Source organism: Triticum aestivum, chromosome 2A, assembly GCF_018294505.1.
Source record: "Triticum aestivum cultivar Chinese Spring chromosome 2A, IWGSC CS RefSeq v2.1, whole genome shotgun sequence".
NCBI lineage: Eukaryota > Viridiplantae > Streptophyta > Magnoliopsida > Poales > Poaceae > Triticum > Triticum aestivum.
Window position 1 is genome coordinate 711,915,435 of NC_057797.1, and position 25,087 is coordinate 711,940,521.

The 25,087-nt window shown below is 49.3% G+C and overlaps 1 protein-coding gene across 2 annotated transcripts; it reads left to right on the forward strand.

The window, feature by feature from the left end:
* Positions 1–21,717: 21,717 nt before the first annotated feature.
* On the forward strand, positions 21,718–24,870 carry LOC123190452 (F-box/kelch-repeat protein At5g60570). 2 transcript variants are annotated; one of them, XM_044603096.1, is made up of 3 exons: positions 21,718–21,874; positions 22,016–22,172; positions 23,219–24,870. In XM_044603096.1, exon 3 carries the CDS (start codon positions 23,283–23,285, stop codon positions 24,630–24,632), a length of 1,350 nt encoding a protein of 449 aa, XP_044459031.1. In that variant the 5' UTR covers positions 21,718–21,874; positions 22,016–22,172; positions 23,219–23,282; the 3' UTR covers positions 24,633–24,870. The 2 variants fall into 2 exon arrangements, with proteins under 2 accessions (XP_044459031.1, XP_044459030.1); XM_044603095.1 differs by having other exon boundaries at positions 22,016–22,109.
* The last annotated feature ends 217 nt before the right edge of the window (positions 24,871–25,087 follow it).

Genomic DNA, 25,087 nt, shown 5'->3' on the forward strand with positions numbered 1-25,087 from the left:
ATTTTGCGGCTTCAAAAGAATGTTGAAGAATTTGGAAAAGGTCATGAATTTGAAAAAAGTTTGCGAATTTAAAATATAGTTCATGTATTCAAAAAAAGTTTGTGAATTTAAGAAATTTCACAAATTTGAAAACTGTTTGTGAATTAAGAAAAAGATGGCAAAAATGGAGAAGTGAAAAAGGAAGGAAGGAAGGAAAAATGAAAAGAAAAAACAGCCAAACTAAAAAATAGAAAAGAAACCTAGATGGGGAAGCATCTAGAAGCTTCTTAAAAGCAAACAATGAATGTAAAAATCTGGCACGCTTGCGGAACCCTAGCGATGAGTGGGTGCACAGAAAAGCATTAGCGGGCTTAGCCCACGAGTGAGAGGGGTGTGCGCCGGTTTGCAAACCTATAACTGATGTTGAGGGTGTCGAATAGGATTTGGGCTAATATAGCTATGCGAGTTTGCTAAAAAAGGGCCAACGCTAGGCGTAGGCGGATGTAGATTGAAAATGATTAACCGCTTTCAACGTCGTTCGATGCATCAGCTCGTAACCATGTGATTCTCTATATTCTGCTTTTGCTTCTCGATGCTCATGGCCCTCCTCGCCGGTCACTGTCTGTGGAAGCGTCCGGGTGTGTCCACGGGCATTCGATGGGCTAGATTTGCCAAGTCCAGTTATAGATACTCTTACATAGGCAACGTCTTGAGATACGTGGTTTAATCCAACTGTACTTTGCCTTTGCACGCTTGATTTCCCTTTTGTTTGGTCAAACACGTATGCAGTTAATTAAATTGTATTTGATCATTATCAATTCCGTGTTTTAACCTATAGTGTCTACCATCCCATACATATTACTACCTGAGATGTGTTAGCCTCCCCAACTCAGTCAGAATGGCTTAACTAACTCTGTCATGATCTGCATTTCCTCTCTTTTCTATCTGATCAGGTGGCTGATCAAGCTTATCAAGATCGAGGTGAGGCTACTGGCAAACGATGCCATCGTGGAGAAAGCGCATCCCGGTAGCCACTAGCCAGACGCCCATGCTGGTCGGGGACCGAAAGGCTGCCCGCGATATTCCCTCTTCAATTCTGTAGTGTATTTGCTTTACTGTACGATAAGGTAAATGCCTCGCACAAGTAATTTTCTTTCCCATATGCTGCAGATGATACTCCTACTACGTACGTGCTACTGCTGTCTCATTCTTTGTCAGGCGCAGCGCTTTCCGGGCATCAAAGGAAGCGCCGGGTGCCAGGCCGGAAGCATGCCTCCAAAGAAGGCCAAGAACTGGGAGTTGCAGTGGACTCGACTGTGGTTGCGGTACTAGGATTGTACCACTCCGGTGGTAGTGCTAGCTTTCTTTCTAGCGAATCTGCTGCTCTGCAATCCTGGTTCAGGTTTTGCGTCACCGACAGGTAATGGACGTCGACAGCGCCACTGCGCCAGATGTCCGGCATATCCCCCGACGAACTGAAACGTAGCAAGGGCATCTTTAACGGAAATCCGCACATTTACTACTGCATCCGTTGCGGACAGAAAGGACCAGTCCGTAGATACTGATGTGTGAGGGCGCCGTTCAACGCTAGCCCTATATTTTCACAACAACTCGAATCAACAAAGCGAAATTTGATATAAGCATGACATATTTCATTGAAACCAGGATAATTTGTACATAATATCGTCCGATGAACTAAAAATCTTAAAATAAAACACTAAACCAGCATATACTTCGCGGTGACCTCATAGGTCATGCCAGGAGGGCTGGCGGCTCCTCCACCGTCATTGGCGCCCGATCCGGCGTCATCGTCGGGCTTCGGGCGACAGAAGGTGGCGGCATCGCGGCAGGGCTCCCGGCGGCCGCCTGACGCTCGCGGATGATCCTCTCCGCTTCCTCTCGGGTCGTGCGCAGTGCGGCCGCGGCCACCAAAGACGTGGGCTGGGGGAGAGGGAGCCGATCGTTAGAGGAGGCGTTGCTGGCGGCGTCGATCTCGACGAGGGACCATTCCTCTCTGTACCTGGCCATCTTCGACGTCATTACCGAGCGGTCCAGGGCCCAGGCGTACACCAGGTTCGGGTCCGCCGCGATCTGTGGTGGGGGGGCGTCCGAGTCCGCGAACTTGAACCGACACGCGGTGTCGCGGCTGTCCCGCCAGCACTGTTCCCGGTCAGCGTACTCCCGCGTTGTCGTGCGCTCCAGGAGGACGGAAAGCTGCCGCTGTCGAGGTAGTGGAGAAGGCAACCACGCGCCTTGGGCAGGGGTGGCGGCGCTCCTCCTTGACGGCGCGCTCGGGCGGCGGTAAGCGGCGCTCCTCCTTGACGAAGGGCCGAGGCGGTGGCGAGCGGCGCTCCTCCTTCACGACGCGTCAGGGCGGCCGCGAGAGCCTCTCCTCCTTTACGCGGCGTCCGATTTGGACGTGACGGCGAAGAGTGTGGAGGGGATGCCCGCTCCTACTTCACGAGGAAGAGCTCCCCCGGCCTTGGAGCCGAGCCGTTGATGTGGACGACAGAACGACCGAGTATCAGCTCCATCTGTTCTTCGTACTCCACGTTGGTGGCGGCGTAGACCTGGCCCGACACCGCCGACGCGGGCGGCGGCTAGTCCTCCTGTTCGCCGAAGGAGATGACGATGTCTGCCCGCGTCGAGTGGCCGCCAGCCGATGAGGACGAGGCCTCGGAGTTGGAGGGAAGCGTCGCGACGATCCCGTCTCGGAACCGCATGCCAGCGCTGACGCCCTGAACTTGCCCATCGCCGGAGATGTGGAGGAAGATTGGCGGGAAGGGGAGAAGGAGGAGGATGCGATGTGGACGCCCCCGGAGCGCGGTGTAAATAGCCGCGGCCAGGCCATGAGAAGGGCCAGTCGGCCGCTTCAATGCGGCGTAGTGTGGCCGGAGTCGATTCCTCGAGAACCTGCGCTCGCATTGAACCGGCGGCTGCTGCCGAGAGGTCGCTTCAGCCAGCGCCGCCCCTCCCTCACTCTGGTCACATCGCGGCATCAAATGCTGGGCTTCACGTGCGGTGGACCGGCATGAATGCGGCATGGTAAGCGGCGCGTGCATCCGAAGAAAAGCGCGGGAGAGGACGACGAGGGGTTTGTGGGTTAGGGCGCACTAGTAGAAAACAGGGCTTTGGTCTAGGCCGGGTCAGCCCATTAGTCCCGGTTCAGTTTAGAACCGGGACCAATGTGGGCATTGGTCCCGGTTCGTGAGCCCAGGGGGCCGGCCGGGCCACGTGGGCCATTGGTCCCGGTTCATCTGGACCTTTTGGTCCCGGTTGGTGGGATGAACCGGGACCAATGGGCCTCGCTCCTGGCCCACCACCATTGGTCCTGGTTGGTGGCTTGAACCGGGACCAAAGGCTCCCCTTTAGTCCCGGCTCATGTCACCAAGCGGGACCAATGAGGTGCCTATATATACCCCTCGCTCGTGAGCAGAGCACCCCAGTGCTTTGTTTTTCTCTGGCCGAGGGGGAGAGGGCTTTGTGGTGCTCTAGCTCACCTCCTATGCACATGAGGTGTTCGATGGAATGCCCGAGCCACACTACTTAAGCTTTCTCCTCTCGAAGCTCGACCTCCAAGCTCCATTTTCCTCGAGATTTGTCTAGATTTAGCGGTCCGTCAGGCCCCGTCCCCGTCTTCACCGCCATCGATCACCCGCGTCGATCTCATCACCGACACCACCGTGGTGAGCCTCTTGTTCTTATCTTCTTTCTGAAAGGAAAAATATTCTTACTTGTATGTTTAGATAGATACTTGTATCATTTTCTTATATTTATTATTGCATCTTATATAGTGCGATGGTTTTGGTATCCGCCCCCGTCGGCCCTCGTCCTGTCTATGATTCGGATGTGGTATGTATATTATCTTTATAACTATTGGTTCATTTATTGTTTATGAAAATTATGCCGACCAACGTGACATAGATTTTATTTATCTAGGATGTATGTGAATCGGAAATGCCAACCGACCCTATTGTCGAGAGGTTAAATTTAGTTGAAGAAGAAAACAATTTGTTGAAGGAAAAAATAAAAAAAATCGAGGAGGAGAAGATGATATTGGAGTTGCATGTTGCGGATGTCGTCGATGATCACAAGATCAAGATGGATGCAATGCGCTTGAAGATTAGAAAGATTAGAAAATATGCCATTCATACCGAGGCTTGGTATCATTATGCCGTTGGATCAATTGTTACCTTGGTTGCGATTATGATCGCATTTGTTTTCGCATTGAAATGTTTTACATAGTTTCAATGTATGGTTTAATTAATTAGATGCTCTGGAGAGCTATATGTTATTAGATGAGAACTATGTATGCACTTTGGTTTTAATGTGATGATGAACTTCTATTAATTTGGACACTTAATTATATATAATGCACGCAGATGAACCGGCAATGGATGTACGGTGACAGACACACCCGCGAGTACATTAAGGGCGTGCATGAGTTTCTTGATGCGGCTGAGGCAAACAAGCAGAATGGTTTTATGTGTTGTCCATGCACTGAATGTGGGAATATGAGGTCTTACTCTAATCGGAAAATCCTTCACTCCCACCTGATTTACAAGGGTTTCATGCCACACTATAATGTTTGGACGAGGCATGGAGAAATAGGGGTTATGATGGAAGACGGCGAAGAAGAAGACTGCGATGACAACTATGTGCCCCCTGAATACGGTGATGCTGCAACGGGGGGAGCTGGTGAAGATCAAGAGGAACCAAACGATGTGCCCAATGATGCTGCAACGGGTGAAGCTGCTGAAGATCAAGAGGAACCAGACGATGTGCCCGATGATGATGATCTCCGCCGGGCCATTGTCGATGCAAGGACGCAATGCATTAGTCAAAAGGAGAAGCTGAAGTTCGACCACATGTTAGAGGATCACAAAAAAGGGTTATACCCCAATTGCGAAGATGGCAACACAAAGCTCGGTACCGTACTAGAATTGCTGTAGTGGAAGACAGAGAATGCTGTGGCTGACAAAGGATTTGAGAAGCTACTGAAAATATTGAAGAAGAAGCTTCCAAAGGATAACGAATTGCCCGACAGTATATACGCAGCAAAGAAGGTCGTATGCCCTCTAGAATTGGAGGTGGAGAAGATACATGCATGCCCTAATGACTGCATCCTCTACCGCGGTGCATACAAGGATCTGAACGCATGCCCGGTATGCGGTGCATTGTGATAAGATCAGACGAGATGACTCTGGTGATGTTGACGACGAGCCCCCCAGGAAGAGGGTTCCTGCGAAGGTGATGTGATATGCTCCTATAATACCACGGTTGAAACGTCTGTTCAAAAACGAAGAGCATGCCAAGTTGATGCGATGGCACAGTGAGAACCGAAAGAAAGATGGGAAGTTGAGAGCACCCGGTGATGGGTCGCAGTGCAGAAAAATCGAGAGAAAGTACTGGGATGAGTTTGCAAAGGATCCAAGGAATGTATGGTTTGCTTTAAGCGCGGATGGCATTAATCCTTTTGGGGAGCAGAGCAGCAATCACAGCACCTGGCCCGTGACTCTATGTATGTATAACCTTCCTCCTTGGATGTGCATGAAGTGGAAGTTCATTATGATGCCAGTTCTCATCCAAGGCCCTAAGCAACCCGGCAACGAAATTGATGTGTACCTAAGGCCATTAGTTGAAGAACTTTTACAGCTGTGGAATGAAAACGGTGTATGTACGTGGGATGAGCATAGACAGGAGGAATTTAACCTTAAGGCGTTGCTGTTCGTGACCATCAACGATTGGCCCGCTCTCAGTAACCTTTCAGGACAGACAAACAAATGATACCACGCATGCACGCATTGTTTAGATGACACTGAAAGTATATACCTGGACAAATGCAGGAAGAATGTGTACCTGGGTCATCGTCGATTTCTTCCGACCAACCATCAATGTCGAAAGAAAGGCAAGCATTTCAAAGGCGAGGCAGATCACCGGAAGAAGCCCGCCATGCGCACCGGTGATCACGTGCTTGCTATGGTCAATGATTTACACTACGTAATCTTTGGAAAGGGTCCCGGTGGACTAGCTGTTTCGAATGACGCTGAGGGACATGCACCCATGTGGAAGAAGAAATCTATATTCTGGGACCTACCCTACTGGAAAGACCTAGAGGTCCGCTCCTCAATCGACGTGATGCACGTGACGAAGAACCTTTGCGTGAACCTGCTAGGCTTCTTGGGCGTGTATGGGAAGACAAAAGATACACCTGAGACACGGGAGGACCTGCAACGTTTGCACGAAAAAGACGGCATGCCTCCGAAGCAGTATAAAGGTCCTGCCAGCTACGCTCTTACGAAAAAAGAGAAAGAAATCTTCTTTGAATGCCTGCTCAGTATGAAGGTCACGACTGGCTTCTCGTCGAATATAAAGGGAATAATAAATATGCCAGAGAAAAAGTTTCAAAACCTAAAGTCTCATGACTGCCACGTGATTATGACGCAACTGCTTCCGGTTGCATTGAGGGAGCTTCTACCAGAAAACGTCCGATTAGCCATTGTGAAGCTATGTGCATTCCTCAATGCAATCTCTCAGAAGGTGATCGATCCAGAAATCGTACCAAGGCTAAGGAGTGATGTGGCGCAATGTCTTGTCAGTTTCGAGCTAGTGTTCCCACCATCCTTCTTCAATATCATGATGCACGTCCTAGTTCATCTAGTTGACGAGATTGTCATCCTGGGGGCCGTATTTCTACACAATATGTTCCCCTTTGAGAGGTTCATGGAAGTCCTAAAGAAATATGTCCGTAATCGCGCTAGGCCAGAAGGAAGCATCTCCATGGGCCACCAAACAGAGGATGTTATCAGGTTTTGTGTTGACTTCATTCCTGGCCTTAACAAGATAGGTCTCCCTAAATCGCGGTATGAGGGGAGACTGACTGGAAAAGGCACTCTTGGAAGAGACTCAATAATATGCAGGGACGGATATTCTTGGTCTCAAGCACACTACACAGTTCTACAGAACTCTACCTTGGTGACCCCGTATGTCGATGAACACAAGAACAGTCTGCGCTCCAAACACCTGGAGCAGTGTGACGATTGGACTACATGTGAACACATCAGGACTTTCAGCAGTTGGTTGGAAACACGTCTCAGAGGTGACAACACTGTTTGTGATGAGTTGTACTTGTTGTCCAGGGGACCATCTTTGACTGTATTGACTTACAAAGGATACGAGATAAATGGGAATACATTTTACACGATCGCCCAAGATCAAAAGAGCACCAACCAAAACAGCGGTGTCCGCTTTGATGCAGCAACCGAGAGCGGAAAGGATACATATTATGGTTACATAGTGGACATATGGGAACTTGACTACGGACCTGATTTTAAGGTCCCTTTGTTTAAGTGCAAATGGGTCAATCTGTTAGGCGGCGGGGTACAGGTAGACCCACAGTACGGAATGACAACAAGTGGATCTGAAAAATCTTGGGTACACTGACGAACCGTTCGTCCTAGCCAATGATGTGGCACAGGTTATCTATGTGAAGGACATGTCTACCAAACCGAGAAAAAGAAAAGATAAGGAAGCGAATACATCATACGATGAGCCAAAGCGCCACATAGTTCTTTCAGGAAAAAGGGACATCCTGGGAGTGGACGGCAAGACAGACATGTCTGAAGATTATGAAAAGTTTCATGAAATTCCTCCCTTCAATGTCAAGGCTGACCCAAGCATCCTGATAAACAATGAAGATTATCCATGGTTACGGCGCAATAAGCAAATGACACAAGCGAAGAAAAAGTAAAGACTTTCTCCCGCAACTTTGTAACACACGAACATGCTACCATTGTCCGTTTTGTACATGCACATGCTATGTGGGTGAAATTATGATACCATCCCAACTTTCAACTTTTTCAGAGTTCATTTGAAATGCTTTCATGTCTTATGGTTCGGCCCTCGTAATACCATGACCATTAGTCCCTGGCCCATGCCAACTTTCAAACCGGGACTAAAGGGTTGGTCCTCGTTGCGGGCCGAGTTTAGTCCCACCTCGCCAACCGAAGGAGGCTCACACCGGTTTATAAGCCCTTCCCTCTCTGCCTTGTTGAGACTCCTCTCAAAGTGAAAATAGATACCCTAATAGAGAAAAGTTTAACCTAAATTCATAGTGAATTTCTCTGAAATTCATAGAAATTTACTAGGAATTTAGGTTGAATTTTCTCTATAAGCGCATCTATTCTCATTTTTTTAGTAAGTTAATCACAAACTTGTGATTCAAACAATTTTCAAAGAATTTAAATTTTAACTATTCAAATTTGAAAACTAACGGCACTAACAGAAAGTTTATAATTTTTCTAAAACTAATGGCACTAACAGAAAGTTTATAATTTTGCTAACCTAAAAGCAAACAGAATTAAAAATTAAAGCAAAAAACAAAAGAAAATAAATAATGCAAAAAACAAATAAAAAAACAAGAAAAAACTATTTTTATAGTAAAGTTAATCACAAAATAAAATAAATAAAGCAACAAAGAAAACAAAAAACTAAAAAATTGTTTTCAAATTTGAAAACTAATGGCACTAACAGAAAGTTTATATTTTTTCTAAAACTAATGGCACTAACAGAAAGTTTATAATTTTGCTAACCTAAAAGCAAACAGAATTAAAAATTAAAGCAAAAAACAAAAGAAAATAAATAATGCAAAAACAAATCAAAAAAAGGAAAAAACTATTTTTATAGTAAAGTTAATCACAAAATAAAATAAATAAAGCAACAAAGAAAACAAAAAACTAAAAAATTATTTTCAAATTTGAAAACTAATGGCATTAACAAAAAGTTTATAATTTTTCTAAAACTAAAAGCATAAAGAATTAAAAATAAAGCAAAAAACAAAAGAAAATAAATAAAGCAACAAAAAACAAAAAATGCCACCTACTGGGCCACCACGGTCTGAATACGACTAGAAACCCTACCATGGGCCAGGATTCAGGCCCGCAGCAGGCCCAGTAGGCCCACAGGCATTGCAGTGACAGATTAGGCCCGAAAGCCTGCAGTTGAGAGGAGCTCGGGAGGGTGGGCGCAGCAGCGCTTATAAACCACTCCCGAGCCCTCTCAACTAGCGAGGTGGGACTAAACTTTTGGGCGCGGGGCAGCACAAGGCCATTGGTTCCGGTTGGTGGGAAGAACCGGGACCAAAGGGGGGCATTGGTTCCGGTTCGTCGCACCAACCGGGACCAATGGACCCCTTTGGTCCCGGTTCGCCTCACCAACCGGGACCAAAGGCCGCCGCTTCCCGCCCTTTGGGCTGCTGAAAAGAGGCCTTTGGTCCCGGTTGGTGGCACCAACCGGGACTAAAGGGGGGCATTGGTCCCGGATTGAGCCACGAACCGGGACCAATACCTTTCCTATATAACCAAACACTTAGGAAATTTCCCCCACCCGCCATTCTTCTCTCCAAACGCCGCCAGGCTGCTGCGCTGCTCCTCGACGCCGGCTGCCCCGACGTCGCCGTCGCCTCCCCTAGCCGCCCGAGGTCGCCGTCACCGCCCGCTCACCGTCGCCCGTGCCCTCGCCCGACGCCGTCGCCGATCGCCGCCCTGCCCTGACGCGCGTCGCGCGCCCCGGCCCACCCGTCGCCGTCGCCCTGCCCCGCCCATCGCCGTCGCCCCTGCCACGCCCGTCGTCGTCGCCCCGCCCCGCCCGTCGCCGTCGCCCTGCCCGTTGGTCCGGCCGGCGCCCCTCCCCTGTTTTCTTATATATTATATATGCTTGTGTATATTGCCTCTTTGTGTATATTATGTATATATGTCAGTATATGTATTGTGTATATTGCTTCTTTTCAGATTTTTTTCATATATATGTTTGTATTTTGTATTTTTCTTTTTTATAAAAATGTATCCATGTTTTTATGTTCTCTGTGTATATATGTTCATATATGCAGAAGTTAGGTTTAAATATTTAGAAAAGGATTATCTATATATGTTCTCTGATTTAGTACATTTTAGGTTACTTTTATTTTTAGAAAAGTTTTATATATTTAGGAGAGGAAAAAGGAAAATAAGAAGAGGAAAAAGGAGAAGAAGAGGAGAGGAAGAAAAGGAAGAGGAGAAGAAGAAAGGAATAGAGGAGAAGAAGAAAAAATAGAATTTTTTTTCTATTTTTTCTTCTTCTCCTCTTTTTTTTTCTTCTTTTTTTTCTTCTATCTTCTCCTCTATTCCTTTCTTCTTCTCCTCTTTTTATTTCTTCTTCGTTTTCTTCAACACGAGGGGGGGGGTCGATATAACCCCCTCCCGATAGGAAAGTTTTATATAGAAATTTACAATTTTAGAAAAGTTTTATATATGCAAAAGTTACAATTTTAGAAAAAGAAGGATAGGAAATAAGAAAAGAAGAAGAGGAAAGAAAGAAGAAGAGGAGAGGAAAAGAAGAGGAGAAATAAATAACTAAGAAGAAGAAAAAAGAAGAAAAAGAAGAGGAGAAGAAGAAAGGAATAGTGGAGTTCCTTTCTTCTTCTCCTCTTTTTTTTCTTCTTTTTTCCTTTGATCTTCTCCTCTAGCTGTTCCTTTCTTCTTCTCCTCTTTCTTCTTCTTCTTCTTCTTCTTCTTCTTCTTCTTCTTCTTCTTCTTCTTCTTCTTCTTCTTCTTCTTCTTCTTAATTTTTATCAGGAACGAGGGTGTCGAGGATCGCCGAGGGGTCGAGGGTCGGGAACTAGGGTAGAGGGTCGAGGGTCGTTAAGGGGTCAAGGGTCGAGGGTTTCAGGGTCGAGGGTTCGAGGGTTCTATAGGGTCTAGGGATCGAGGGTCGAGGGTTCCAGGGTCGTCTAGGGGTCGAGGGTTCCAGGGTCGTCGAGGGTTCGAGGGGTCGAGGATCGCCGAGGGGTCGAGAGAGGTTTCCTAGTGTCAAAGTATTGAAGAAATCCATGGCTTCATCATTAGCCGGAAGTAACCAGGGCATGACAAAGTCCTCCAAAGTTATTTTGGAATAGTGTCCCGGATAGGATAATTTGCCTTTTTGTATGAATTTCAACAAAGGCCTTCCAAATAACGATATTTGGAAGGTGTTGCTGAACTTTGTACCAAAAAGCGAATTATCTTATCTGGGACTCCGTTCCAAAATAACTTTGGAGAGCTTCGTACCATCATGCACATGTTACTTTCGCCTAATGATGAAGACATGGTTTTGTTGAATCCTTTGACACTAGGCAACCTTCCGACCCCTCGACGATCCTCTCGAACATGAGAGGAAGAACAGGAAAAAAAGAAGAGGAAGAAAAAAAAGAGGAGAAGAAAGAATAGAGGAGTTCTTCTCCTCTATTCTTTCTTCTCCTCTTTTTTTCTTCTTCTTCCTCTTTTTTTATCGGGAACGAGGGTCGTCGAGGGACATATAGATGTAGTGTCGTCGTTGTCGATATATACCCCCTCCCGATAGCTTCAACACGTGGGGGGGGGGTCGAGGCCACTAATTAATATATATGATTCCTTACTATGATTAGGTAGCTAGTTCTACGTTTGGCACTAATGTATCCATCTGTCATGTTTGAATAATAATTGCCATGTTGTAAATATTTGTAGAAACTATGGACACCGCCCTAGACGAAGCAAAAGAAGCGTTGTTGAGGGACATAATCGCAGAAGGAAGTGATGCCGTCTCGTTGTTTCTCAACGACACCGATGGTCTGGAAGGAGAGGGTGAACAAGCTGGCTACGGTGACCTAATGCCGGTGCAAGAAGAAGAACATGAGGACGGCTCCGGTGACCCAATGCCGGTGCAAGAAGGAGACCGTGATGACGGCTCCGGTGACCGAACCGAGTCCGGCCAGGTATATATATTAGTTAAGCCTGTGCTGACTAGCTGATTGATGCATTCATTGTTTTGGTATGTACACATATTAATTAAGTCTTTGTTCTTTTTTCTAGCCCTCCGGATCGAGCACAACTTCGGTAAAGAGACGAGGCCCGAAGAAAAAGTTGAGCTCGGATGAAAAGTTTGAGATCATAGCAATCGCGCCCGACGGCCAACCGATTGAACCCCTCCGGACAAAGAGCGCATTTGTTGCTCAGTGCGGGGTTCTGGTTAGGGACAAGATCCCGATAAGCATCCAGCAATGGTTTAAGCCGGCTACAGAAGACCCTGAGGTGTCTTATGTCAATGATATGCAGAAAAATGATCTTTGGACTGAGCTGAAGTCAAATTTCACCCTACCGCCAGAGGATAATCCAGAGAACCCAGTTAAAGAGCAATTAATCAAGTCTTTTGCTCTTAAGAGGATGGCAGAACTATTCAGGAGGTGGAAGAAAGAGCTGAATAAGTTTGTCGAAAATAATGAGACACCAGAATTCAAGGGCAGATATGAGAAGATCAGAGATCACTGGCCCGCATTTGTGGCCCATAAGACATCGGAAAAGAGTAAGAAGATATCGGCGACAAACAAGCAAAATGCTGCGAAGAAGATGCTTCACCATCGCACGGGGTCAGGTGGCTACCTCGTAGCCCGGCCTAAGTGGGCCAAGACTGAGAATGATCTGGTTGATAAAGGGATCGAACCAGAGACAATTAGCTGGCCAGACTGTTGCCGGACTTGGTTCTTCGGGGCTGGCGGAACCTTGGACCCTGTAACAGGGAAGTGCATTTGGACGAATAATCAAATGGACATACCAGTCAGGAAGCTTAAGCAGTATATCGAAGCAGCACAGCAAGGGAAGTTCTTTCCAGATAGAGAGAACGACGAGCTCACAATGGCCTCGGGAATCCTGAGCACCCTGGATGGACACGAGGCATGCCAGGCTCCATTCCGTGGAAGGTTGGGTTTCCGGACGCAGGCGGTTACAAATCCCATGAGAGGAGGATAAAAGTGCAGCAGACCCAAATGCAGTCGCTGCAAGCAAGGGTAGATGCGATAGAGGAACGAGAAGCAAATCGCAGCAAACGTACTGCCGAAGCCTCCCCCGAAGCTACTCCGCCATTTCAGCGCAGAAGCAGCGTGGCTTCCACCGAGCTGCTTCAGCCGGAGCATGCCTTGATGGCTCCTGCCAGCTATCCCGTGGATGCTATCACGGAATCTCAAAATTGCCACCTTATGACGCAATGGATGAATTTGAAGGTCAAGGCGGCTGTTGGCTCTGTTTATCCTACTGAACCCGGCACAACTTTTCACTGTCGGCCGATTCCAGAAGGATATGCTAGGGTGATGGTGGATGAAATAACGGAGGGATTTGAGGACATCCAGCTTGACCACCCTACCGGTGAAGGGGAGACTCGGCTGGGGTCTGCTCTGAAGACTCCATGCCTATGGCGGAAGGAGCTCATCAACCTTCCGAACTGGACGCCTCCGCCTCCTCCTCCTCCTCCGGCGAGTCAGGGCACTCCGCCTCCTCCACCGCCTCCTCCTCCGGCGAGTGACGATCAGGGCCCTCGGCCGGCTCCTTCTCCGGCGTGTGGCGGCACTCCGCCTCCTTCTCCGCCTGCGCCGACGCGCCCGAGCAGCCAGCCTCCTCCTTCTCCACCTCGTCAGCAAGGGCGGAAGAGACCTGCCGCCGCTCCAGCTGCTCCGGCGCGTCGTAGTCCTTCTCCTCCGCCTCGTAAGCAAGTAAAGAAGACAACCGCTCCGTCTGCTCGGTCGGCGTCTAGCAGTACAACCAGAGGCGGGAGGACATACAGATTCGGTCCTTCTCTGAAGACTCCAGAGAAGTTACCATATGAGAGGACCCCGGAGGAGAACGCCGAGATCGCGCGAACCGAAGTGGATGACTGGTTTCAAGGGTTGAGAGCAAAGAGACATCCACCTCCGGAGGAGAAGATAGATCCGGTGAAAGTGAAGCGCACTCTGGCTGCCCTGGCAAAACCACCCAAGTCTCCGCCGAAAGGCAACTATGAGCGCATTATTGCAAAGACATGGGCCGAAGCGGAGCGGTCGGGAAGTACAGTCAGTGATCAAAGGCTGAAAGAACGACGAGCAGCTGGGAAACAAATTGCCCAGCTCAGCGAACAAGCGAAGCAATCGTGCCCCCCTCAAGGTGCCTAGCGACATCGTCGATCCGAGGATGGTGCCCGGTTATTGCAATATTGACGATTACCTGTCCGACGATGTACATTATGATCCCATGGAGGTGCAGATACACAGATACGAGTACGGGTAGCCTCTCGTCAAAGATGAAAAATCTTTAACAACGATGATGCAAAGATTACATGATTGGTACTTGAAAATCTGTAGAGAGTCTGGGGGAGGAGTACTTTGTATGCGAGAGTTAAACCGGAGCATGATCTCGTTGGAATTGAACTGTTGCCTATTTCATTTGAAGAGTTCTATCAGTTTTTCAATCAATTGGCCCTCGATAAAACAACGATCACCTGCTACTGTCTGTAATTACTACTACTTCTATCATTAAGTCTCTCTATATAGCTCATCTCTTTCATTGCATGTATTTATAATTATCCTCACTATATTATGCAGAATGAAGATCGCCGAATTGAAGAAAAGACAAATCGGTGATATTGGGTTCGTTAACACATATCTCATAGATGCAACTGAGGTTGAACATCGTCCCGGAGATACCGAGGCCAACTTGCTACGATCATTCAAAAAAATGAAAACAAAGATATAATACTCTTTCCTTACAACTTCAAGTGAGTGTTACTGTCTTGTGCATATTCGGTTTCCCTTATATATTAGTCCAGGTTATAGTAATGTAATTGATGAGTTATGCATGCATGTGCAGTTTTCACTATATTCTCCTAGAGATTAGGCTTGAGCAGGGAGTAGTAACCGTCTTGGACTCTAAACGAAAAGATCCCCAGGAGTATGCGGACATGACTGAAATCCTCAAGAAGTAAGTTAAATCGATCATTATCCACCATATCAGCAACTTTGTTCATTTCCTGATATCAAGTAATTATTTTCTTTGTCCGGTAGGGTTTGGAAAAAATTCACCAGAAAAGTTCCGGGACTGCCAAAGGAGCTGGAATTTAGACACCCGAAAGTAAGTACCATAGTAGCATGTTCCACGCATCTACTAGTGATTCAAGCGCTAGTTTCATCAATACCATTTAGCATTATTGCTTATCAGTTTGATTGACCTCTATTTCTTGTAAAGTGGTTGTGGCAGGAAAAAGGGAATGATTTCTGTGGATGCTAAGTCTGCGAGTCCATCTGCCACACGACCTGTGAGCGGGGCGGGTACTCTGACGAACAATATGAAGTACGTAAATAACAACATTCACAATTTTATTTTATTACCATCATTTGTATTGAGTTTCATTCATTCATATATATATATGTATTGGCCCCTTCTTCAAATTAGATGTTTCGGAAGCGGGATGAACTCATAGCACCAGCTCGCATGCGAGCAATTCAAGAGGAATTGGCGGCATTCTTTCTTGACCAAGTGATCGCTGAAGACGGAGAATACTATGTGGACCATGAGTCCGTATGATTATATTTGTAAGAGATAATTATTGTATATATGTAGCCGGTAGTGTCGGATAGATATACGAGAACTTGTTGTTCGACCAATCTCTCGGAGAAGGAGAGGTGGTCGATATCACTTCTCTCTGTATGCATATATGTTCATGACGATCTTCTGTTTCCTTCGTTTGCTTACTAGCTAACTAGCGTGTCTAGTCCTCTCTATACGTATGTATAGTACGTAGCGTCGACCAAGCACGGACATAAGAGAGGACACTTCTCTCTATTAATTATAGCTAGCTAACACAATATATGAAACACCTAAATTAACCCCCCAAAACCCCCAACCCCACCCCCCTTTCAAAAAAAAACCCCAGCCACAGAAATGCTGACGCGTGGATGCCTATTGGTCCCGGTTGGTGCCACCAACCGGGACCAAAGAGTCTCCTGTCTGGACTCCGCGCACAGGCCACGTGGAGGCCCATCACTTTAGGGCATTAGTACCGACACTTTAGTCCCGGTTCAGGAACCGGGACTAAAGGCCCTTACGAACCGGGACAACAGGCCCTTTTTCTACCAGTGGCGGTGAGAAGCGGGTTTGGGGGCGGTCAAGACTCCCGCAAACCTTCTCACGTTTGTCTACGATTGCGGAAGAAATCGCGTTTGGATTGCTCCGCGAATGTTGGATGAGTTCCGCAGTCCAAACAGCGCTGTCCGAACGGTTGCGAAGATTTGAGGGTCAGCGTTGGAGACGTCCCAATGCAAATCTGCATCAAGTTAAGCTGAAATTACAACTATTACACATGTGATGTAGTAACTTTTTTGCTAATCCAACCGTACTTTGCCCTTGCACGCTCTACCAACTGCAGAGCGACCAGTTCTTGTGCCACATTAAACGTTCTTAAACTGCCGTTTAGACTGATCGTAATGATAGTATCATAACTAGTATCGTGCATGCCAACTAGGCAATTTTGATGATGTATCATAGCATTAAATGAAAAAAGAAAGAATGTAGTATCATATCATGATACCGTATCATATTAAATGCTATGCTACTTTGTGTCATGCATGACAATAAATAAAGTACTACATGATACTAATATATGATATTATGCATTAGGGAGGTAGTATCATATACTAGTATCATATGCATGATACTAGTATATGATACTCCCCATTACAACCAGCCTTATGACCACGGACACTTCAATCCGGGACAGCCTTTAACCGTCCACACCAAGCTTGACAAACTTCGGTGGTACTACCGGTAAACCACTCACAGACAGCTTCAAGCAGAAGCATGTACCAGCAGCGTGATTGGTAGATCCAGCCGCGGAGGCGGAGACATGTGTCCGTCCGTGAGTCCGTCCGTCCGTCCGAGCGGTACTCCGCAACTCCTCCATTACCAAGGCATGCCAGCCAGCCAGCCAGCCCGTGCACAAAATCGAAGCAAAAAAATACACCCGTTGTGCATGAAATCTGTGCATGCATGCATGAATACGCCACTGTGTCGTATTCGTACCGCCACACCGACCGACCGTGGCTCTGCGCATACGCCGCACAGTAGTTATTATCGGCGGCATGGTACTACCGTAGAAAAAACCGCGGATACTGTAGATGTATAGGCTGGCTCCCTTAATAATGGTATATACAGTACGTAGCTGAGCAAACGAACGCGCGCGGAATCTTTGCTTGCTTGCGTGCTGCTAAACAAACGAAGGAGGGGGCCGCCGGGTTGGCACCAGATCCATTTCTCCTCCCTCCCGATCCCTCCAGGCCTCTACAGTTGGTGTACCGGATTGCATTATAGATGGATCGATCGATAGATCTCGCGGCGGGTCGTTGGAAATCAAATCAAATCTATCTAACATGGCGCAGATCTATCTATCTATGTATCTATGAAAGAAATCTATCTATCGGTCCATCCGGCCGGCGAGGCTAAAAGCTGCTGAAAGCCCTCCTGGGCTGATAAATAAAGCTCCGGGTGGTGGACGCACGCTGGCTGATTGCCGTCAGCGCAAAAGGCGGCCCGTTATTCCATTCCCCCCTTGGCTATGACAGTGAGAGGAAACAAAGATAAGAAAATGCCCAGCTAACGGTCTCGCACCATCGCAGATAACGTAGTACTAGTAGCTTTGGCGTGTGAACCAACCACCATGTTGTAGGGGCGCTCTCACCATTTATTCGTGGCGAGGTGAGGGGGAGCCGTGTTGGGGTTCATGTGGCCGCGGGATCGCAAAGCCCCCGAGGAGGAGACGAAGACGGGGCCCCGTGGCCCGTGGGGAGGTGGATGGGGCCGTGAATAATTAAGGGGCGGCACTGGCAGGGGTCACATGGGGCGGGATTAACATGGAACCACCACCACCACCACCGTCGAGCGCATCTGCAGCCGAGTTAAGGCCACGCCACCGCCCGTTTTTCCTTTCTCGTGCTCTCGCCTCCTCCTTTCCTGCCTGGCCGCTTCAATTCACCTCCTTTGTCCGCTCCTCCGCCCCCCGCCAACGCCCTCCTCTCTCCTCTCCTCTCCTCTCCTCTCTCTCCTATGATCGGTGGATGGGTCACGCGTGGACACTGTTCCACCACGTTGCGAGCCCGTGCATCCCTCGGTGCGACGCGTATATCTCGCTGATTACCTTCGTGCATGCTGGACAACGATCCACGCCCTCCCACACTGAACTTTTTCTTTTCTGAGGAAACGTCACGCTGAACATGATGCATGAATGAACTCTCCATTTCTCGTCGTTTGCGAGGTCTCTTTACAGGGAGAGGGAGAGCATTTGGCAGTGTACCGCGCCAGCTTTCTTCTCCCCGAAAGAAAAGAAAAGAAAAGCTAAGGGGAAAAAACGAGTAGGGGAAGAGAGGAGGGATACACAAGGAAGGAAGGAGGCGGGACAAAAGATAGGCGTTGCGGGGGGTGGCCCACGGCAACGGAAGAAAAGGAGGCACAGCTGGGTTGGTGGATCTATCAGGAACAGGGAAGGAGTGGGGGCGCCCCACCACACCACCACCGCTGTCACCGCCACCCATCAAGCCAGCCACTCTGGTGAGTGTGAGGGGCGTTGGTTAGCAGTGCACAGATGCATGTGAGGATCATGTGAGCAGAGTAGAGCGGCAAGCGAGCGCATTTCCATCCCGTTCCGGAGCCCTTTTTCCACTTGCGTAGGTTAGGTTAGGGGGAGTACCACCACCACCGCCACCACCATCACTACTGCCCTGTAGCAGTAAAAAGCAAGCACTAATTAGCACGCTTTGCCCCGTCCTGCAAAGTGCAAAGCCAATATGTTAGAGCGAGACGAGATGTGGGGGGTTTAACTTCCTGCTAAAAGAAAAGATAGTAGTAGAATAGCATCATCTCCAAAAAGATTAGTCGTCCATGCATACCATGCCATGCCATGCAATGCACCTACTACCTAGTCCCTAAAAAGACTGTTAGGTGCGCACCTAATAATCAACCCCCCACTGGCCACTGCATTTCACCTCTCCCGGTCGATCGCTGTCTTCTCAGCACCACCTTTCTCCCTCGCAAAAAGAAAACAGGGAGCCTGCCCGTCCAGTGGATTATGCTCGAAAGAGCGTGGCAGCGTAGCTTAGGCTAGGCGCATTCTACAGCTACTACCAGTAGCAGCTCCTGGAAGGAAAGGAAAGGGAAGGAAAGGAAAGGAAAAGTAGCAGCGCAAGTCCCAAACGTGGTTACAGTGGGCTAGCTAGCTACTCCCTCCTTCCATCTATATAGGGCCTAATGCGTTTTTTGAGGCTAACTTTGACCAAATATTAGAGCAATAATATATGACATGCAACTTACACAAAGCACATCGTTAAATTCATGTGTGAAAGAAGCTTTCAATGATATAAATTTCACATTGTGCATGTTATGTACTATTAATCTTGTCAATAGTCAAATGCGGTGTTAAAAAACGTATTAGGCCCTATATAGATGGAAGGAGGGAGTATATGCGCATGGCCTGCGCTAGGCTTTAAACCCCCATTTATGGCGCGCCACATGCCACAGTGGCGCTGCTAACTGTGCCGCCTGTCTTCCAGATGATTCCCCTCCGCCCTTTCCGTCCGTCTCCATCCATTCATTTCATTTTCCTGCACGGAAACGGATACGTACCCGCCAAGTCTCCTGCCAGCCCGGCCCAGCCCAGTCTGGTAGTATTCGATCGGCTTTACTGTGGCATGATGGAGATCTACGGAGAGGATCGACGGAACGAAAAGGTTCGTTGGGTTCGATCGGCCGATCGATCCGTCGAGCGCGACGCCCACTGTTGCCGGCAACAGGAGCAACGTGCCGCACTGTGCGGTGGCCGGCGGCGGCGGGCCGGCCAGAGTGGCAGAGCGTCTCCTCCACCGTCAGCTGCGGGTGGCGAGCCAGATCTGGCCGCGCGTCTCCTCGATCGCAACAGTGGCCGCTGTACAGGGGCGCGCGTAGCCCCCGCCCCGGCCGTGCAAGGTGTTTGCGGTTGCCTTGTCCCGGTCAAGCATGGATCGGGGAGGAGAAAGAAAGGAAAGGACTCTCCGGCGCCTGCCGCTGTCGATCGATCGATGGACGCCGATGGGATGTTTCCGTCGGGCCGGGGCTTGGCTGATTATTGCTGCTGCACGAACGTAGCACGTCCGTACCAGCTCAAGCAGAATGCATGCATGGCTCCGTCCGTCGAGCTAGACAGACACGGCTACAACTGCACGGGCCGAGCTCGCTTAATCTCGTGATGAAATTATGCCCGTGATGTTTCATGTTTTAACGGCGTCAATGGTCCGGGTAATGCAGTATCTGTGTAGTACTAGTACTTGGCACATTATCTGTCTGTGCGCGCCATGACGTCATCAAAAGGCAGCCCACTGTAACTCTGCCCGGCGGCCTTTGCGAAACGACGGGGCAAAAATCCTGGGGAGGGGTCAGGTCAAGCGGAGCTGCAGTAACTCAGCCCGGCGGTCAAACGCGATTGGCCTAATTAATTAATAAAATTACCTTATCTACCGAAAGGGGGCGTGGCCACTTGCGGGCAGGCACTGTGTTTGACGAGGCCGCCAATGGCGGGCGCGTAACTTTCCCGTTTACCGGTGAGGAGGTGACTTTACTTACCCTCGCCGCCCCCTCTGCCGCGCGAGAGGACAGCCATCCTTATCCGGGCCGCACAGCCTGGCGGGCCGGCCGGCGGCCGAGTAAAATACGCGCCAGTTGCCGCCCTCGCTCGCTCATAAAAAATACTCCCACATTTCCTTATCTGCACACTGCTGAGCGCCACCATTTCTGGTGCCAGCGCGGCGCAGCGCTTAAAAAATACAGGCACTTTTCCGAAGCAACGGAAAAATTAGGTTGATGGGATGCCGTCCTGGTGGCGGCGTGCGTCACGTATTTTGTCGCCCAACGGTAACAAGAGGTCTGATTGGCCCTGGGCTTTGATCTTTTTCCGTAGTGGGCTGACACGGAGAAATGATGAGAAATATACTAACAAGCAGGGGAGGGGATGGATAATGCGGCGTCCTTTTCACCCTGTCGCCCGCTGCGCTGGGTTCAACGTGCGTGAAAACCGGTCGTGCCGTGCGTGGCCTACCCTACCTGGGGGTGAGGGTAGGTAGCTTTCGGGCCTCGAGATTCTTTTCACCGTGGACGTCGACCCGTCCGTCCATCCGTCTATCCCTTCCTCGCCCTGAACCCGAGAGAGGCAAGTACACTGTGCCGAAAACATTCCATAATAGCAAAAGGGCGAGCCGCAGGGACGCAGCTCCTGTGACGTACGGCGCACTCGCTGACGTGTGGATCCGGATCCACGCGTCAGTGGCCCAACGTCAGGTTGCCGTACGTCAGGGGATCCGGCTCCGAGCCGCAGGCAGGCAGAAAAAGAGCAAGCGAGCGAGCCAGAGCGCGCGCCCCGCCCGAGCCCGAGGGCGGCCGGGCGGATCAGACCAGATCTGCAGAGCGGTGGCGGTACTAGCTGCGCGCAGGGCTGGCTCGCCATGCGTGCGCCTCTGAGCGTGGTGACCGCGTCCACATTCCCCCCCGCCCGCCTCCGGATCTCGATTGGCCATTATCGACAAAATCTGCCATGTGGTAAAATCTTGCCCTAACTTTTTTTTTACTTTTGATTTCTGATTGGTGTGTGGGGGTGTGGGTGTGATGCGACGGGGAAGGCCGGTGGGGGGAGGGATTTTTTTAGCCATCTTTGGGCGGTTTCGAGATAGTGGTAACAGTACAGTGGGATTAAGGCGTGGCGACCGAGGGCGGTAAAGGTTAAAAAAAAAGAGTAGGAGGAGGGGGTACACCGCACCCGCCGCGTGACAGATGGCGGCCAAAGTGAAAAAACAAAGCTCGCAATTAATCCATTGGCACTTCGGCCTTGGGCACGGCACATCACATGGGCGTATATATATCGCCTTTCCCCCGGCCACACCCCCTTCCAAATCTCTTGGCTCCCCATGCTCTCCCCGTCCCACTGACGGTGGTCCCCACCGCCCCCCGCCCCGCCCATATCTCGTCGGCGACCCGCGCCCCCTCCCCGCCCCACCCCACACGTCTCCGGCGGCGAGGGCACCCGGCCGTCTCCGGTGAGCCTCTCCCCACTCCTCCTCCTCCCCCCGTTTCCTGGCCGCGGCGCGCTCCGGGAGTGCGGGCTCGTTTGGTCGGCGGTGCCGGCCGCAGTCAGCCGCAGAGTCGTAACCGCTTTCGCCTCGTGCCCGTGCTCGCAGGTTTTCTGGGGCCGCTCGTGGCTGGCGCCGGGATGGAGCCGGTCGGGGCGCGCCGGTCGCCCGGATCTCGCCGTCGGGGCGCCGTCTCCCTCAGGTGAGGACTTCCCCTGCCCCGTCTCTCCCGTCTTCCCATCCTCTGTTTGCGCTGCGAAGGAAGGTGGGCGGAGTGATCTGCTTTTTTTCCCTCTTCTTCTTCTTCCTTTTGGGGTGGGTGACTTTACCAACTGAAGCCGGCCACGACTCGTCGAGTGATGAGTGACATTGTACCCAAGCAACTTAAATTCCGTTTTGTCTGACGGTGACAGTGGCTGCTGAATTGGTTGGGGAAACGTCTTTGTCACCTTTCCTGTTAGTGATGTGCGACGGTTCCGGGCGACAGAATGTGTGGTTTCTACATCGTTTTCATGGCTCCAGCGGCCACCGGACGTGTGTTCTCTTTTACTGGCGCGTCGATTGGTTTGCGGTGGGCATAGGAAGGTGTTTTAGCCGGGTTTATCCTCTAAATCTGGGATTATCTTGTAGTTTCAGTATTTTCTTCTTGTTCTTTCGGCGAAGCTGTAAGAATCCAGTTTACGTGTTCCATGTGAATCTGTTGTAAAATCGGACCGTTAATTTTGGACTGTTTCTCATGTTCTTGGATCTAGAACTGACGGATGGTAGGTCTAATGTGCTACCAGGTTGTGTGCTACGACGATTTTGTTGTGCAGCTTGTTGAGATTTGATATTTCGTGGCCTTTGTCTTCGTGCATTGAAGGATGTTAGTACAATGTTTACGGCATTCATTTATTGAAGCAAATAGTAACTAATTGTCATGGGCTTTTTTTTATTGTGGAGCTCCATGAGCTTTTTTGGTCGATTGGCTGTCCAGGTTCCTGAAGAACAAATCATATAGCCATTGTCTTGTTGATTGACGCAGTTTCTCACCTTTTTGCTGCTGATGTTTAGTTCCTTGCTTGATTCTCGATACTGTTAAGTTGAAATAAAATGATTTCCCATTGAAGTAAATAATGTAAATATTTTCTGTGCAAATAGTCAGCTACAAGAGTGAACGTTCCTGTATGAATCTGATGTTGAACTCTGTACCTGTTGCTATGGTGAAAGTATATATACTGTCTGCTGTTTTTCTTTTTGATCGAGAATATTTGTGAAACGTTTCAAATAACCTTGTGCTTGTTTTGATCTTCATCTCAATATATTTTCCAGGGGCAGCCTTTGAACCTCTGAACTTTTGTGTCCCTGGGTCTGCGGTGATAAGTCAGGGAAAACAATGGAAGATTTACAAGATTGCAACTCCAAAAGCCTTGTTGCTGTTCCTGGTTCTCTAGTTCTGCACCTCTTCAGGCTGTTAGGTCAGCAGGATAATTCCTGGCAGAAGTACGCCTTGGCTTACTTTCTCTTGGTCAGGAATGAGTACTTCCCGAGGGAGCCAAGGAAAAGCTCTGCTGTGAATGGGCAACTTGTTCCCTGCTGTGATAGTTCAGATTTGGGGAGTAATGAACTGGAAGTGGAGAAGCAGAATGCTGTTGTGAAGAGCCAATCAGGAGGTGATTCCAGTTCCAATGGATCAAATGATTGTTTCCTTCCAGGCCTTCATGATGATCTGGCTCAAGACTGCCTTGCCTGGACAAGCAGATCAGACTACCCTTCACTCTCTTGTCTGAACAAGAAATTCAATACGTTGGTTAACGGTGGATATCTGTACAAGCTGCGGAGGAAATATGGCATTGTTGAGCATTGGGTGTATCTGGCCTGTAGCGCTATGCCCTGGGAAGCATTCGATCCGTCGCGAAACCGGTGGATGAGGCTCCCGAGAATGCCATGTGATGACTGCTTCTCCTGTGCAGACAAGGAGTCACTTGCTGTTGGGACACAGCTGCTTGTCTTTGGCCGAGAATATACAGGCCTTGCTATTTGGATGTACAATCTACTGACACGCCATTGGTCTCGCTGCACTCCGATGAATCTTCCTCGCTGCCTGTTTGCCTCGGGAAGCTCTGGTGAGATTGCCATTGTTGCTGGTGGGTGTGATAGGGACGGGCAGGTGCTGAGATCTGTGGAGCTGTACAATTCAGAGGCTGGGCAGTGGGAGACCTTGCCAGACATGAACTTGCCGCGGAGACTCTCCTCAGGTTTCTTCATGGATGGCAAGTTCTATGTCATCGGGGGTGTGACAAGTGAGAGGCATTCTCTGACTTGTGGAGAGGAATTCGATCTCGACACCAGGACATGGAGAAGAATACATAATATGTACCCCGGAGGCACCAGCGCCTCCCAGTCGCCTCCGCTCATCGCCGTTGTAAATAACCAGCTCTACGCGGCTGACCAGTCCACAAACGTGGTGAAGAAGTACGACAAGGCAAGCAACACATGGAACATAGTGAAGCCCTTGCCCGTCAGAGCGGACTCTTCCAACGGCTGGGGCCTGGCTTTCAAGGGATGCGGCGACAGGCTGCTGGTCATCGGCGGCCACAGGGGACCTCGCGGCGAGGTGATACTGCTGCATTCCTGGTGCCCCGAAGATGGGAACGGCGCCGGCGCCGCCGCCGACTGGGAGGTGCTCTCGGTGAAGGAGCGCGCCGGCGTCTTCGTCTACAACTGTGCAATAATGGGGTGCTGAGTTAGCAGCACCCTGGCTTCAGTACATGCCGCCACTTGTTTAGCAAAAACCACCGATTCGTTGCTGCCATTCTAGCTGCTGCCACTTCGTATAATGACTTGTAATTCAGATATGACACCCCCTTTCCGCGGAGCTGTCGATTAAAATGTCGGGTCGAGAGCATAGAGAGCATTCAGTTCAGTTCACCTGGAACTTCTCTTTTAACACTCTTCATTCAAAAGTCCTTATTCTTGTTGTCTGGCATGAATTTTTTTCCACGCAGTATTCTTTGTTCACTCGTTATTCTGCTGGGCCGAGTCGAATCCCATCTTTCAGTTGCATATATTGTCTCTGTCCCATACGTATAGATCGGTAGATTCTGTTCTACGTACATACTAAAGAGTATGTGTGTGTGTGTGTGTGTGTCTGTTGTTCAGAGTCGGGCAGTAAACATTTTACACTTTGCTGGTCCATGC